The sequence below is a fragment of the Benincasa hispida genome, chromosome 6 (genome assembly GCF_027475165.1).
Source record: "Benincasa hispida cultivar pf3 chromosome 6, pf3_genome.v1.1, whole genome shotgun sequence".
In the NCBI taxonomy this organism is placed as follows: Eukaryota; Viridiplantae; Streptophyta; class Magnoliopsida; order Cucurbitales; family Cucurbitaceae; genus Benincasa; species Benincasa hispida.
In genome coordinates, this window is record NC_143483.1 from 26050918 (window position 1) to 26066529 (window position 15612).

Below are 15612 nucleotides of genomic sequence, written 5' to 3' on the forward strand. Positions count from 1 at the left end.
TTTTGTCCCTGTAGTTATATCTCACTTCTTAAGTACCACTGATTCCTCTAATGAACAATACAACATAGTCCAGCTATGTGTGAACACCTCTCGGGCCAAGAGAGGGTGTGTGATGCCACATCGTTCAAGTCCTGGAATCAGTCCTTAAAGGAGCTATTTATTTACTTACCCCTGCTTCGGGGAAGGAGTGAATTCCATCTTGTGTAGCTGAGTTCCCAACTCCCAAATCAGACGAATCCTCAAAATGATAGGTTTGAATCGGCGACCTGGCCACTCGCACCCATACAAATCAAAGGACCGCCCTCAATGGCAGAAGTTCCCAACTCACTCAGGATTGAGGTCATGTTACCTATGGTCATCCTAGTGAAGTGAAGTCTTTGTCATGAACAGAGTTATATAACGAGACGTTAACACTTCGTAGTCAGGTCTTATACGAACTCTTTGTATAAGACGCCCCCGCTCGCATGTCTCCTACACGAATGATCAGGATCAGATCATCTGTGACAAGTCACAACACTTGTGATCATTCCACAAAGTGGGCCGCATCCGTAGCGTTACCAAGATAAGGTTTCCCTTTTATATCCATATACTATAGACCATTTTGGTTATCACTTAAGACATGATCCACTTGTATGTCATCATATACATGCTTAAGTTACATACTGATAACTACGGATTTTATGTTTATTGGTTTGTGGTAAAGAAAATAAAACAAACAACTGAGTAAAATCAATAAGTGAAATAAAATATCATATATTTATACATCATAAGCGTTCGTACAATCTGTTTACAAACTACAAGACACGAGACTTTATGACATCAACCCAACAATATTGACATACATATCAGAACATCAGAGGAATATATTACCATCACAAGTGATACGTAAGTGTATACATAAATAACTAGTATATAAACCAAATAAACAATGGAATATATTACATTAAAACAAATAATACTCAAAACAAACAAGGGTATATATTACATAATATTAAAAATCAAACATGAAAAATGAAGAGACATTAGAAACCGTGAAATGGAAAATAAAATAATGTATTTTCTCTCTCCAATTGAAAATTAAAAAAATTATATTAAATACATTTTATCTCTTCAAATAAAAATGAAAAAATCATATGAAATTCGTTTTCTCTCTTTCATTAAGGAAACTTTGAGAATAGAGAAAAAGGTGACTCATTAATGAAAAAGAATAATTACGCAATTAAATAGGATGAAAAACGAAAATAGAAAAAAACATGGGAAAAGGACAATTTTGTCAAAAAAAACAACACTAAAAATTTTTATTGAAAAAAAATCAAAATTAAAGAGAGTTTTTAATGTAAAAATCCCTTGTTGGCCCAACGAGCATTAAACTAATGGCCCATGCGCTTGTTCTCCTAAATTTGAAGCCCTAAAAAAAGACCCATAATTCGCTCTTCGTTCTCTCGAAACCCTAAAGAAAGCTTTGCTCCCTTGCCGTTCCTAGTATATTTGTTTCTCTCATAACCTCAGTACCCAACGCCGCTCGCGTCACATTTCTTCTCTCGCGACCCCTAAAAATGGTACTACTTTTGTCTCTTCGCTTCGTTTACGACAATTCTCTGCTCTGTTTTTTTAATGTCGCTTCCTATCACTCTTGAAATTTCTGTTCAATTCACTTACCAAAGTGCTATGTTATTGTTGATTTATGTTGGGTCATGGCCGAGTTTTTGTTCTATCTAATTAATGACTTGTTTTTTTTGTTCAACTCATGCTACAGATCTCTAAATATTTGACTATCTGTCGAGCTTGTTTGGATTGCTTTTCGAATGTTAAATTTCTCCAACTGTTGTAGTGAGTTTTTATTGGATTTTTTTTCTTGAACTTTTTGAATAATGGAACTAAGAATTGAGTATGGGCTAGAATTTGGATGAGATTATAATGGGTTGATTGTTTGGCCCGTATTAGGGTTGATTAATTATAAAAGGTATTTTTTTGGTGGGATAAAGAGCACCATCTATGAAGTGTTCGTCAACATCGTTATTTATTGTGTCATTTGTTGTTGCAAATTATATAGTCTCTCTGCTTCTTTTACGTTTCCCTTTTAACCAATTGATTTGTAATGCATCGATTACCTGAATCTAGTTGGGTTTTCTATGTTATGAGTTCTTTGTTCTGAGATTCATTCATTATCAAGTTTCTTGACCTTCCCATTTAGTTCACAAGCATTCCTATAAAGTATGGGTGGTATATACTTATCAGGTGGGCATTGTTTCTACCTCTGGTATTGTCATGAATTGTTTACTTCTTTTGAAAGTGTTGATGAAATTGCATTAAAGTTTCAAAACAGTATTGCTGAAACTCCCTTATGTTTCTCTTGCTTGACAGCCGAAGCAAATCCACGAGATCAAAGACTTTCTTCTCACTGCAAGAAGAAAGGATGCCCGCTCTGTTAAAATCAAGAGGAGCAAAGATGTAGTCAAGTTTAAGGTTCGCTGCTCCAAGTACCTTTACACACTCTGCGTCTTCGACTCAGAGAAGGCTGACAAATTGAAGCAGTCTCTTCCACCAGGTATTCTTTTAAGCTCTTTTGAATTATGTTCAGGAGTTTGTCTGATTGGTTTCAAGACTCTACTGCTAAGTTGTGACATGGTTTAGCAACAAAGCAGCCATTAACTAATCATCAGTATTTGTTATTTTTATCTTCAATTTTAAATTGTATATATTCTTGTTTAACTACGCATGTTATAGCATTTTAATTCATGCATATTTTTGGTTCAAATTGCTGTAGGTTTGAGTGTGCAAGATCTTTGAAGAATTAGTGAGCGAGTTTTGGAGATTTATATGGAAAAAAATCAGGGGCTGAAGGAAACGTTTGCCAGTTATTTTTCTTTCTTGTTTTCAATCTGATATTGAATGATTTTGTCATAAGTAGGAGTTGGATTGAACTTATAGTGTTTCTTAAAGTTTATGAACCCTTTCAGATTTTAAACTATCAGAGATTTGTCCATCATTGATTCAGAACTTCAATCATCATTGGCCCTTTTGCTCCTTTTGTTCTATTTTGTCCTCAACTTCCATACTTTTAGTTTCGCTCATCAGAAATCTGTAGGTGGGCAGGTGGATGGTGATAATGAAGGATTACTCTTTTGTTTTAAACTTTTGGGCTTTCAAAGATTTGGGGAAAACGATTTTGTTTTGTAAAAGTTTTGATTATAATTCTGCCCTCTATAATTGTGTTTTACAAGTCGTGAAAGGTCGAACGTGTGAAAAGAATACAAAGGACAATCTTTGAACTTCAAATTTGATGATATTGCATACATTGAAGTTTTGCTATTTCACTTTATAATATGATATAGATTTCACCCGGAAGATTTGCATCGGTGGATGGTTCTCGCTAGCATCAATTGTATCTATTCAATTTATAATTTCTAAATGAACACCTAAACAAGGGGCCTTTCCTGTAACGAAAGGCCAAAATATGAGTTCTATTGGTAGTGTAAGGGAAAAAGGAAACAAAATGATGTCTTTTCACATTTACATTGATCACATTTATACATAAAATTATGTACCATTTTGACTCGATTCAGAATAATTTAGACCATTTGAGGTTGTAACTATTTGAAGTGTTTCATATGATATTTTTAGAGTAATGTAAATTGTGGAGTTGAACTCAAGTTAATGTTGAATTGTGGGAGTGAGGTTCGATATTTAACATTTAATGAGAACTTTTCATCAAATGAAAGTTAGCTCAAAATTTAAGAATCAAGGAATTTTGGCCTCTGCATAAATTTGCCACATTTAAAAAAATCTAATCTGCAACTTTGGAGAAACTTTTTAAAAATATTTGGTGGACTTCAATCCCTTTTTTCCATCTAATTGATTCTTCGATTCTTCTTCTTCAACAACATCAATTGATTCTTCTTCGGATTGAATCTGCATTTTTTTTTAGAAATAAGGAAGTAGTAATTTCACATGGGGCTAACGTATACATAGTATAAAATTTATTGATTTTTAAACTTTGGGCTAATTTTCATTTAGATCCATACAAAAAAAAAAAATCCCATTTTTGATTCATTCTCTCTTTTGAATGTGTAGACTTCACTTGGACTGGCATGTTTAGTTCAAGTCTTTGAAGTTCTTTGGTTTTGTAAGGGTGTTTGATCCTCAGAGTTTGGAGAGTTTTCGAGGTTGTTTGGGATGCTGAATTGAGATAGAATGTATGAATTTTATATTTTTAGAGTTCATATGTTTGGGGTATATAGTGTAGTTTTTTTATGATTACTATTTTTGTTTTAAAACTTTTTTATTCAATAATTATACCATCTTTATTTGAATAAAATATGGATTACAACTTTTTATTTAATCTTTAAAGTTTTTATTTTCTTTCTTTCTTTTTTGGGCAATGAACAAAAAGTAACCCATTATATTTCTTGCAGAAATATGATTAAATAAAATGAAAAACTAAAGAGAAACCAAAATTTTTTTCCTAATTTTTCTCTATGAATTTCATTATCTTCTTCTTTTGTTTCTTCTTCCATTACTCTATATTTTTATTTTCTCATAAACTTTTTTAATTGAATCTCCCCTACCATTTTAACAGCAAATGGAATGCCACCACATTTTTTCAATAATTTCACTTTCAATCCCTCTAAATTTGGAAGATAATCAAAGTACAAATTTCTATTTTTCACTAATTCTTGCTAGAAAATGTTCCAGAAAAAAATATTTATTTTATGGTTTTTTTTTTGTTATATGTTCCATTCCATTCTTTTTAACTACATGCATACTTTTCATCTAAAAATTGAAACACTTATTTGTGAATTCAATTAAATAAAATATTACAAATTTTTACGTATAAATATTGCATTTAATGTAGATAAAATACTATTATTTATATAATCAACAACCCTACAATATATTTTAAAAGTTACCGGTCTTATAATAGTCGTAAGTGGTTGTCGAAGTTGATTATCAAAGATGATTTTCGCTAGAGTTTGTAGTCGGAGCCTAAAGTTGGTCCATGAAGGTGGTTTTGGAGTTGGTTGTCAGAAGTGGCTTTTGGAGTCTGAAGTTGGTTGCACGAATTGTGGACATCCATCGGTGACCTACTAAGTGTGGACATCCATGGCCACAAAAGGGGAACACTGAGGGACAATTTTCATAGAGATGGTGACCCTATTAAGTGAACATCCCACTGATGTTTGTTGCAAAAGGGGCATTGTTAGCTGCAAATATATTTAAAAAGTAGAGAGAGCAAAAAGAAAGGGAAACAAATTTGACAATATTTATGATTATATTTTGTTAATCTTATGTGGCATTCTTTTTTAGAAGCAACTTTTATCCCTAGATTTAGGATTGATGTCTATTTGATCCTTAAGGTTTCAAAAAATACACTTTAATCCCTAGGTTTGCAAAATGATTCTAAATGGTTCATCGACTTAACTTTAAACCAACGTAATGTTGTGGATCATTGAATACTGATGTGGATGAGATGATGAATTATTTCATTTAACTGTTTGGTAAAATCACATGATTAGTGAACAAATAATTTGAAATCTTAAATTTATAAAATAACCTATGAGAAGAAAATTAAATTAATATGGTTTGAAGGTTAAAAATATTATAAACAACATATGAACTAATCAAATTCAAAAGCTCAAACAATTTCAGTTTGTACTTAAGAAATCCATGTTATTGGCAAGAACCTTCCAAATATCTCTATGATGGTATGATATCATCTATTTTGGACATAAACCCTCATGACTTAGCCTTTTGGTTTGATCCGAAAATGCCACATACCAATGGAAATAGTTTTCCTTCTTGAACAAAGGACCAACATTTCTCCCCTCAAATAATCATCCATCCATCTAACTCTTATCTAGGCTAACTCCCTTTCACCGAAACACACAATGCCTATTCGATAGAGTTCTCTATCACGGATCGCACCTTGACTACTTTTGAGTATCCACTACATCTTTTGTTCGATACTTGAGGATTCTACCGACATGTCTAAGTCACCCTTATCTAACCATTGTGGGACTTTAGTTGCATTCCCAACAATCCTCCCCTCGAACAAAAGATCCCTGGGCCTCTCCTTAAATAGTCATTTATCTATCTAACTCTTATTTAGGCTAACTCCTCTTCATTGGAGTACATCATGCCTATCCGATAGAGTTTAACCACGGATCACACAATGATACTTTGGAGATTCCACTAAAACTTTTGTTCGATATCCAAGGATTTTATCGACATGGCTAAGACAAAGGCATGACTTTGATATCAATTATTACAGACAACGATAATATTGTCCATTTTGGGTATAAATCCTCGTGATTTTGCTTTTAGTTTCACCATAAACGGTCTCACATCAATAGAAATAGTTGTTCTAACTCATATACCCACGATCTTTTTCTTATCTAGGCAATCTTTGGTCACATTCCCAATATCCCATCACCGGAAAAGCTCTCATGTTTGCGAATTGGGTAGTCAATTTCCACACAGAACTTCGGAAAAGCCTTAGGTTGAACTTGAAAATAATTCAAAACACCAATGGAAACGAGAGGATTTTCGATGTGTGTTTAATTATTCAAACAAAACCCCATATCGTTCAAGCAAATCGAGATTTTAGAGAGAAATTTCTTAATCGCCACTGCAACCGTTTCTGATTCATGATGGTGGTTGGTGGCGATCTTCCAGTTTGAACCAGAAAAACTTAATGGGTTGAAGAAATCCAAGAGGATGTGGCCAAACTGGGTGAAGAAATCGTAGAAGGTGGGAAATTGATTTAGGGTTTTTGGAATAATTTTAGTATTTTTAACCTTTAAACAACTTTAATTATTTTCCAACTAATCAAATGATTTTTCCAAGTAGTCAAATGAGGTAACTTGTCATCCCATCCATGTCACGGTTTAGCCAACCTTATGTTAGTTTAAAGTTAAGCCATGGATCATTTAGAATAATTTTGTAAACCTAAGGGACTAAAGTGTATTAGACATCTACTCTAAACTTGAGGGACCAAAAATGTATTTTCTCTTTTTTTTTTTTTCCGTCTTCCTCTCTCTCTTCTTTTCCCTCTTTCCTCCTTCTCCCTACCTTATTATTGAAAAATTGTAATAAATAGCTCGAAAACTTTTCATGTTTCACAAATAGCACATTTTTTGCCCAATTATTTTAATAGCTCGTCTTGACGCTATCTTGGTCTGGATCGATGTGGAGACCAAAACAAAATTTCAACTTTTTCATGACATGTTGATTACTACTTTTTTCTTTCTCGATGAAATTCTCGATCAGGACGAAGACTGGAAAAGTATCTCTCAATGTGTTTTGAAGCATAGAGAAGAGAGAGAAGATGAACAAAAACTCCACTCTTGCACAACACCATCTCCAGCGACCATGAGGAGGAAAAAGCTTCCCTTGGAGAAGATGTTGATGAGACACAAGCTTCCCTTGGAGAAGATGTTGAGCGAGGGTTTAGCACATTTGGCTAGAGCCGCGAAACGTCTTAAAGAGAGCGAGCTCCGCGACTCAGCCTATAATGAGTTTTTATTTTGTAGGTTTTGCTATTCGTCGTTCTGAGGGTCTTTCCGTTTCCAACCGAACCTTTGAAGTTGGAACTTTGGAATATAAAAAAAGAGATTGGTAATTGACAACCTTAGGGACACAGTAAGAATCTGGCCAAAAATCTTCTCTCAATATTGTGTAAAAAATGATTTGAAAATGGTTGTTGAATGAATATTTGTGCTTTAGCCTTGACGATAGTAAAGGTCAATTGTTGTAATATAGTAGGATGAGAAAATTTTATAAAAATGTTTGCAAATGCTTCTGTTAATAAATATGTAGACTTAACTATTAGATTCTCTATACTTTTAGAGTTACAACACTAATTCGAATGTAATTGAATCATAATATGTTCTTTAAAAGAGAATTGACTATATGTGAACCCCAAATCTTAATTTCTCTATTTGAGTATGTTTCTATTGAGATTTGTGTGATGAGTAGGTTGATGTGGAAACTAGTGTGGAATAGTAGAGAAAAGAGTGGAAATTAGAAGAAAAAGGGAATTTGGAAGTTTGACTTTTGGGGAAAATTTGGAAAATTTGGAAAATTTGGCTTAGTATAGAAGTTGGTGGGTTGATGCGTTAGAAGAATTATTGAAGATGGCATGCAGCTGAAGAAGAAAAATATAGAGGATGCGTTGGAGGGCATACGGGTAGGCGAGGATGCATGGAAAGGCAGGCCATGCATCAAGCAGCCTCGGCCAGCGCCCAGGCCATGCGTCGAGCAGCCTCGGCCAGCGCCCTACCCATGCATCGAGCAGCCTCGGCCGGACGCATGCGTCGAGCGGACACACCCGTGTGTTGAGCACACTGCCGAGTGGCCATGCCGTGCGTCGAGGTGCCTTGCCATGCAGCCAAGCGCGCAGCCCATGCCATGCGCCCATGCAACCGAGAGAGCGAGCGAGCGAGCGATGGCCAATAAGCACCACACACCCATGCGTTGAAGCAGCACGCCCATGCGCCTAAGCACTCGACCAAGCATCAAGGCGCCGCGCGCAGCCCATGCGGCCAAGCACGCCCATTGCATCAAGCGACCAACCTATGCAGCGCGCCTATGCGTTGGTGGCCAGCACCATGCGTCCATGCCAAGCAAGTCGTGCGAGTGAGCCATGCATCGAGGATGGACGGTTACCCTATGCGTTGGTGATGGTTAGCTCCTTGCGATGGCTAAGTTGAATTGTAATGATAGTGAATTGGCTTGCTATGCGTTGAGTAGATGCTATGCGTTGTTTATGGACTAGGCGTTGAGCATCCAAGAGTTGGACGCATACAAGGGTGAGGTCACATAGAAAACATCATCAAAACCATGTGTCTTCTTGGGAGGAAAGCCTTAAGCCTTAAGAATGTGAGGTGGTGGCATCAGATTGGAGGCTCATGCGTTGGCAAGGTGGGAAGAAGACACTTAGCTTCCGATGATCACAACATTGCGTTGATGGGGTGAGAAGGAGACACTTGGCCATGCAGCCAAGTAGGTGGTGTCAACTCCGGAGAAGGTTTGGACGCCTATAAATAGAGCCAAGAGACTTCATTTTTAGATCACAATTCAGAAATATCGTAAAAATAGTGGGAGAGTGGAGCAAACCTTGTGTTGGAGCCAAATCCATGCGTTAGTCATAGGGGACGCATTGGACAGTGAAGACTGAAGAGGACATATCAATTTGAGACGAGGAGTTCTCCCAATTTACTCGTGTGTTTGGAGTGATTCCAAAGCCATCTGAAATCTCTGAAAGTCTAGTTTTCAGGGTAGGGCTGCCGGAAGAAAAGCTTGAAGGGATTGGGCTGGAAACAGAGAAGAAGACAGAAGGGTCAGGCTGTCGGATAAGCCTGGGCCAGCCTTGAAGATTCTGTGATTCCGGCCAAACCATGAGGATTTCTGAGCTCAACTTAGGGTAAGTTTCCTGAGACATTTTAGAATATGTTTGTAGAAGAAAGTATTTCAAAATAAGGTACAGAACTATGAGTAATCTAAGCTGTAAGTTGAATATGGATTCTAGGGGTGAAAAAGAGAGCCCGAGGTAGAAAAAGGGAGCTACTAGAGTGAAAAGCTCCTAAGCAATCAAGGTGAGTGACTAAAACGTTTTGACTAAAACATTTGCTTAAAATGTTTGATTACAATGTGCTATAGAAAGCATGTTTAAAAGAAGAATATTCTCATGCCAACTAGTTTTACAAAGTGATTCCCAAACAAGCTATGAGTTATGTTTTAAATGCATGCATGTGTGAGAAATTGTTGAAAAGTGATTTATATGTGTTAAATATATGCAGCATGTGTTAGTACCTTTAACGCAATGTTTTTTATGTGTTATACTTTACATGCTTTAAAGAGAAAGTCATTTATGACTAGTTTTACCTAAAATGCGATACCGAAGGACACTTGAGAAGGTATCCACCCAACTAGATACTGAATTACATTTGAGAAGGTATTTATTAGTACTGAAGGATGTTTGAGAAGGTACCAAACCAGCCAGATACTGAAGGACGTTTGAGAAGGTATCTGAACAGAAGTACCTAAGGTATGGTGGTACTTAGTGTGGCCACGTGCACGTAGGTAGTTAGAGTCAGAGATTGAGCAAAAGGATTCTCTCTTGACTAGCAGTTGGTGTTGGGATTGTTTTATCCACAGTAAGAGTTATTCTCATTTGAGAAATAGTTTTACTATTTTATGATTAAAACAACTTTATATGTTTTATGCTTGGAAAATGTTTTTACTGTAGTACAAGTACCGTAGAAGCTTATATTTCCGTTAAACTCTTTATTGAGATTTTGCATGAGAATCAATTATCTTTCTTAAGTCACTCATTGGGCATAAGCTCACCCCGTTTTCAAATGTTTTCTTCCCCCCCCCCCCCCCCCCCCCCCCAGGTAGCGGTCAAATCCTCTGAAGATAGCTCTACAACTGCTCTGCCACCAAAGAATAAAGAGATTTGTAACCCGTCTGTTTAGGAGGTTACTGTTAATATGTACACATGTTACTGTTGTTCATATAGGGACTAGGGTTTGGGATTTTGGGACTTGTAAATCTAGTGTTGTAAGGACTCTAAATATGTTATGTTTCTCAATTAATAAATTGTGGGCCTAAAGGCATTCCATTGTATATAAGTGATATTTTGGTATCAGAGTTATTCCGCAAGAGTTATTAGGCAGTAAGTGTCAGCTAAAGGGTTGATAACTGCTGCAGTCACGCCCTTCTCTAGGCTAAGAGGATGGTCTGGGGTGGGGTGTGACACTATACCCATCTTCTGACGCGGTATAGAATATCAAACTAGTTGGAGGTCATCTGTGCTAATTCAGTACATTTATCATCATTTCTCTATAGTGTCTTTATTATCCTTAAAAAAACTAGTGAATTATACCAACCTCAATTGCTTTAAATATTTACACACATTTACTTTTTTTCAAAGATTCACGTGCTGATGTTTTACCTTAATTAGCTAGATGGAGAAAAACATATCGTATTCAAAAGAGCATTCGATTATACTAATGAACTGCTACAACATAGAGATTCTGGTCAAGCCTTACATTAGATAATTAGTTACATATCGTCATGATGAACATATAATTAATAGACAAAAATGTAAATAATAAGAGTTAAAGAGAACTCAATGCAAAGATGCTGTAACTTTTAATGTCGAATGGGAAGCTTTCCATGGTCTCCTTTACTTAGAAAATCTTCTCTTCACTCGCTCCCATTGGAGGAAAACTTGTGATTATTTATAGAAGAATTTTGGAGGGACCCACTAGGAATATTAATCATTTTCATGCAGGTCTCAATGCTACAGACTGATGTAGATAGATGCGACATACACCACCCTTCATCCCTGTAACATTCAAGGTTCAGACAGTTCTCCTTATCTTTGCACCTCTAAGGTGATGGGACATGGTGATAGCACTGAAAATGTGCTATCTCACTCTACTTTATTTAGTGATTTCACAGATCTCAGGTGTCTAAGAGGTAGAACAGTAGCAGTGCTTTTTCTCGAGAGCCCTCTTTTTGGGAAATTGAGGTGGCGCTGCCTTGTGGCGTCGCAACACTACATAATTTGATGGAGTTGCTGCGCGCACGAAGCATCGCTACGCTATAAGTGGCACAGCCCTACGCTTCGAAAATGGGGGCTCTTTGCCCCCCGGTGCAGTGCCAGCCAGTGTTTATAAGTATATTATTTCTTGCCATTTAGGGCATCTTCCTTTAAACCAGCCCAAATTTCGTTTTTCTCTTTGTCAATTTGTATATTTTATTGTATTCTTTCTCATCTCTTCCAGTGTGACTTCCATTAATCATTGTTCATTGATTTGAATGATGATTAATGGCTAGAGGTTAGTGTGCTAGCTTGGGTTTGATAGTTTCCCCCTTTTAGATTAATTGCGAGACTCGTTCTTCATTGTAAATTGTTCAAACACTCTTGTTGTAGGCTTTGCTCTGAACTTATTGATTATCAATTGCATTCTTTTGATTATTGATTGACAACCAATGTTTGATTGTGTAATTCTGTACTTTAGATTTATCCTTGATTAAGGTAATAGACCATTGGAAAGCAAATGATTAGATTAACTTAATTATTGTGAAGATGACCCCCAATGAGTATTGCTTTAATTGATCTTGAAGTAAAATAATATTGAATGAGTTAGTTAGCCGATTGTAAATTAATTCTATCATCCTACCATAATCCCCTAGCTTAATGCAATTAGTTCATTTTCTTAGAATGGATTATTCTACTCATATTGGCTAGTTAGGTAATTAGAACGGTTTGGTTAGGATTCTAATCAATTTGGCTCGACTTAAAAAAAGAAGGTTTGATCTAGAGTTCAATGATCGATTATCTAATTGGAGAAACAAATATTTTCATTATTAATTTAAAAAATCTCTCTCTTGTTGTCATTATTTTTCATGCAAAGTTTTTTTTTTGGCAAACAACTCAAATCGACAACCCCCTCAATTACCTTAGGATCATAGTCATTCTATTTAAGAAATACAAAGGTTCCCTATGGATTCAACCCGTATTTCCATTATTGCAAAATTAAGGACGGAACAAAACTTTATTTGATTTGGATCAAAAGGACTTGACACCCTTTTGGTTCAATCACATGCTCAGACTGAATTGACAGAGCTGCAGGATAATATTTGTTCAAAGTATGAAGATGCTATAACATGTTGGTGACGTGACAACTTCATGCACTTTTGCCACCTGCAGCTGTGCTCTAGATGAAAAGCTAACATCTCAAGAAATGATGCTCCAGATGATAAGTTGACATCTCAAGAAATAATGGTGTCGATTCATAGCATGAGGACCATACTGCAACTATGAATTCGTCAATGCCAAAACATAGATTTATCTTTAAGAACTTTTCACCATGTGCGTGATTTGATGTGCCCAGTGTTGGGATTTATGCCCTAAAGCCTCGTAATTAATATATTATTTGAATTAATGGTTGATTATTTTATATATGCAATTATCCATTAAAGAAAGATCCAAGGTTATTTTATGTAACTTAAACATGTATGTGATTGACATACAGACGTATTATGTTTAAGTAATAACCTAAAGGGTCTGTAGTATATGGATAAGTTTGAGTGTCTTATCCTGGTGACATTATGGCTACGACCCACTTTATAATTGTTGCAAAAGTTGTAAAGTGTTACAAACGATATGATCCTAATCGTTCATGTGGAGACATGCGAGTGTGAGTATCCTAAGAGTTTGTATAAGACCGAATCGCGAAATGATTAGTCCCTCTTTATAGCATCAGTAATTGAAGAGATTAACATTTCATAGGAAGACCATAGGTGACTCAACCTTAATCCTGAGTGAGTTATGAACTCCTGTCTGTGAGAGCAGTCCTTTGATCTATATAGGTGAGAGTGGTCAAATTTGCCGACTCAATAAACCTACCATTTTGGGGTTTTGTTCGACTAAGAAGCTGCGAACATAGCTACACAAGATGAAATTCACTCCTTCCCGTCTTTAGGGTAAGTAGATGAAATGCTCACTTAAGTGCTGACTTCAGGTCTTGAACAATGAACCCCTCCCTCTCAATGGATCGAGAAGGTTTTTGTACAACCCGGATTTCCATTTTTCCTACTTAAGCAAATGAAAGTTAAATTCTATGTTGAAGTAAAGGAAACTTCTGTTGAATAGATTTTCCTTGAGTAGTTTGAGATAAGCCTTAAGTAGTGAAAATTGGGTTAAGTATAATGCCAAAAAGGAACTATGCGATGGAAGCCAAGGCAAAAATGACCAAATATTTGACAATGCATTGGTGTGATGCCATGCGTTAGCCATGAAGCTTTTAGAGGTTATTTGGGGCGTTGAAGGAAGCAAAGTGTGGCTAAGAGAAACGCATGCGGCAGACAATGTCTTGAGAGGTTAGAACAACGCATGCGGCACGATGGATGCAATGGTTGCTGCAGTACTACATGAGAACATGAGGTGATGCGGCCGAGGGCATGCGGTGATGCTACCTGAAGGCATGAGGTGATGCGGCGCGAGGGCATGTGGTGATGCTACACGAGGGCATACGACAATGCTACACGATGGCATGTGGCGATGCTACGCGATGGACGTGGTAGTGCTACACGATGGACGTGGCAGTGCTACATGATGGATATGGCAGTGCTATGCGATGGCTTGCGGCAATGCTACGCAATGAATGCGGGCAGTGCTACGCGATGGCACGCGGCGACGCTACATGATGGATGTGATGGATGCGGCAGTGCTATGCAGTGATGCTACGCGGTGGCCTTGCTAAAGGATGAGCTAGGTGTTGGAACAAGATAAGGTTGACGCATGGTGAATTGTCCTTGCGTTACTAAGGCTTGCGGTAATAACGTTCATGAGGTTGGTTGCATTGGTCATAAGGGATGCGTTAGCAAGAACCTAGGCGATGGTGAGCTATACCTTGAGGTGTTGAGTTGAGAACCAAGTTGACCCAAAAGTTTCTATGCGTTGGTGATGTGCTATGAGCCAAGGACATTCGAGGCATGTGGACGCATGCACCAATTGGTGGTGTCCGGACATAGGAATGTTGCGGATATTGGATGGGCGCATTTATGGTTAGATGAACGCATATGAAGGATGGACACATTCAAGGACGTCATCCGGACATGTGGCTAGTTAGGAGGAAATCTTAGGCCTTAAGCAAATGAGGTGGATGCATAAAAAGACATGCAAACTTGAGGGCCATGCATTGGTGAAAGGAGAAGAAGACACCTCAGATTGCAGTGATGTAAAGGTTGTGTTAATAGTATAAGAAAAAGACACTTGGACATGCGGCCAAGTAGGAGGTGTCGGCCTTAGAGAAATCTTGGATGCCTATAAATAAGGCCAAGGACTTTAGATGAGAACTCAAATTCTCTTCAAAGGATGTCACACCCCCTCCCTGGCCCTAACTCCTAAGACTGAGAAGGGAGCGTGAGGGTAAACCGGTAGTATTCCAAGACAACATTTATATTTAACATTCCCCCATATTTATTAAAGATTTAGTATGTTTACAACACTCTATCTATATTTCATGCATATAGTTTAATTTTCTCTATTCTTTGTTACATGGTCCGAGCCGTGCCCTGAGAATTTACCAAATCCTGATGTGATGGTGGGTAGTAGACTCCTCCTTGAACGCTCCGCTTTGCTTCTTGGAGGGGGGGAGGGGTATAAGAAAACATTTGGAAGAGTGTGAGCTACTAAGCCTAGTGTGTGGTTCTTTTAAAATAGAAATCCCTTCACAAATCATAATTTTTGGGAAATCAATCACATAATAATTTCAGTATAACTTATGCATGATCATGTATGTGTTCATTCAATCAACATCCTTTAGTCCCATGCTACACGTGGCATGCTCATATCATTATCAATCATCACAACCACCTATGGAAACCTCCTATAACCCACTTCCCGCTAATGTGCACACCGACTATTTCTTTATCCCGCTAGTCATGCTTAGGTACTTGACTATATTTCCTGTCGGTTGTCACCGACTATTTTTTTTCGCCGACCGAGGCCGACTATGTTTCCCACCAAGCACCTTTTGTTAAGCATGCTAACCATGTAATCAGGGTATAATCTCAGTTTCCACAGCAATTCCA

General features: G+C 37.2%; 1 protein-coding gene across 1 annotated transcript; it reads left to right on the forward strand.

Moving 5' to 3' along the window:
- The first annotated feature begins 1417 nt into the window (after positions 1-1417).
- Positions 1418-3038, forward strand: LOC120079341 (large ribosomal subunit protein eL38z/eL38y). Its single transcript, XM_039033504.2, has 3 exons — positions 1418-1559; positions 2365-2548; positions 2768-3038. The coding sequence occupies exons 1-3, from the start codon at positions 1557-1559 to the stop codon at positions 2788-2790; spliced, it is 210 nt and encodes a 69-aa protein (XP_038889432.1). The 5' UTR covers positions 1418-1556; the 3' UTR covers positions 2791-3038.
- The last annotated feature ends 12574 nt before the right edge of the window (positions 3039-15612 follow it).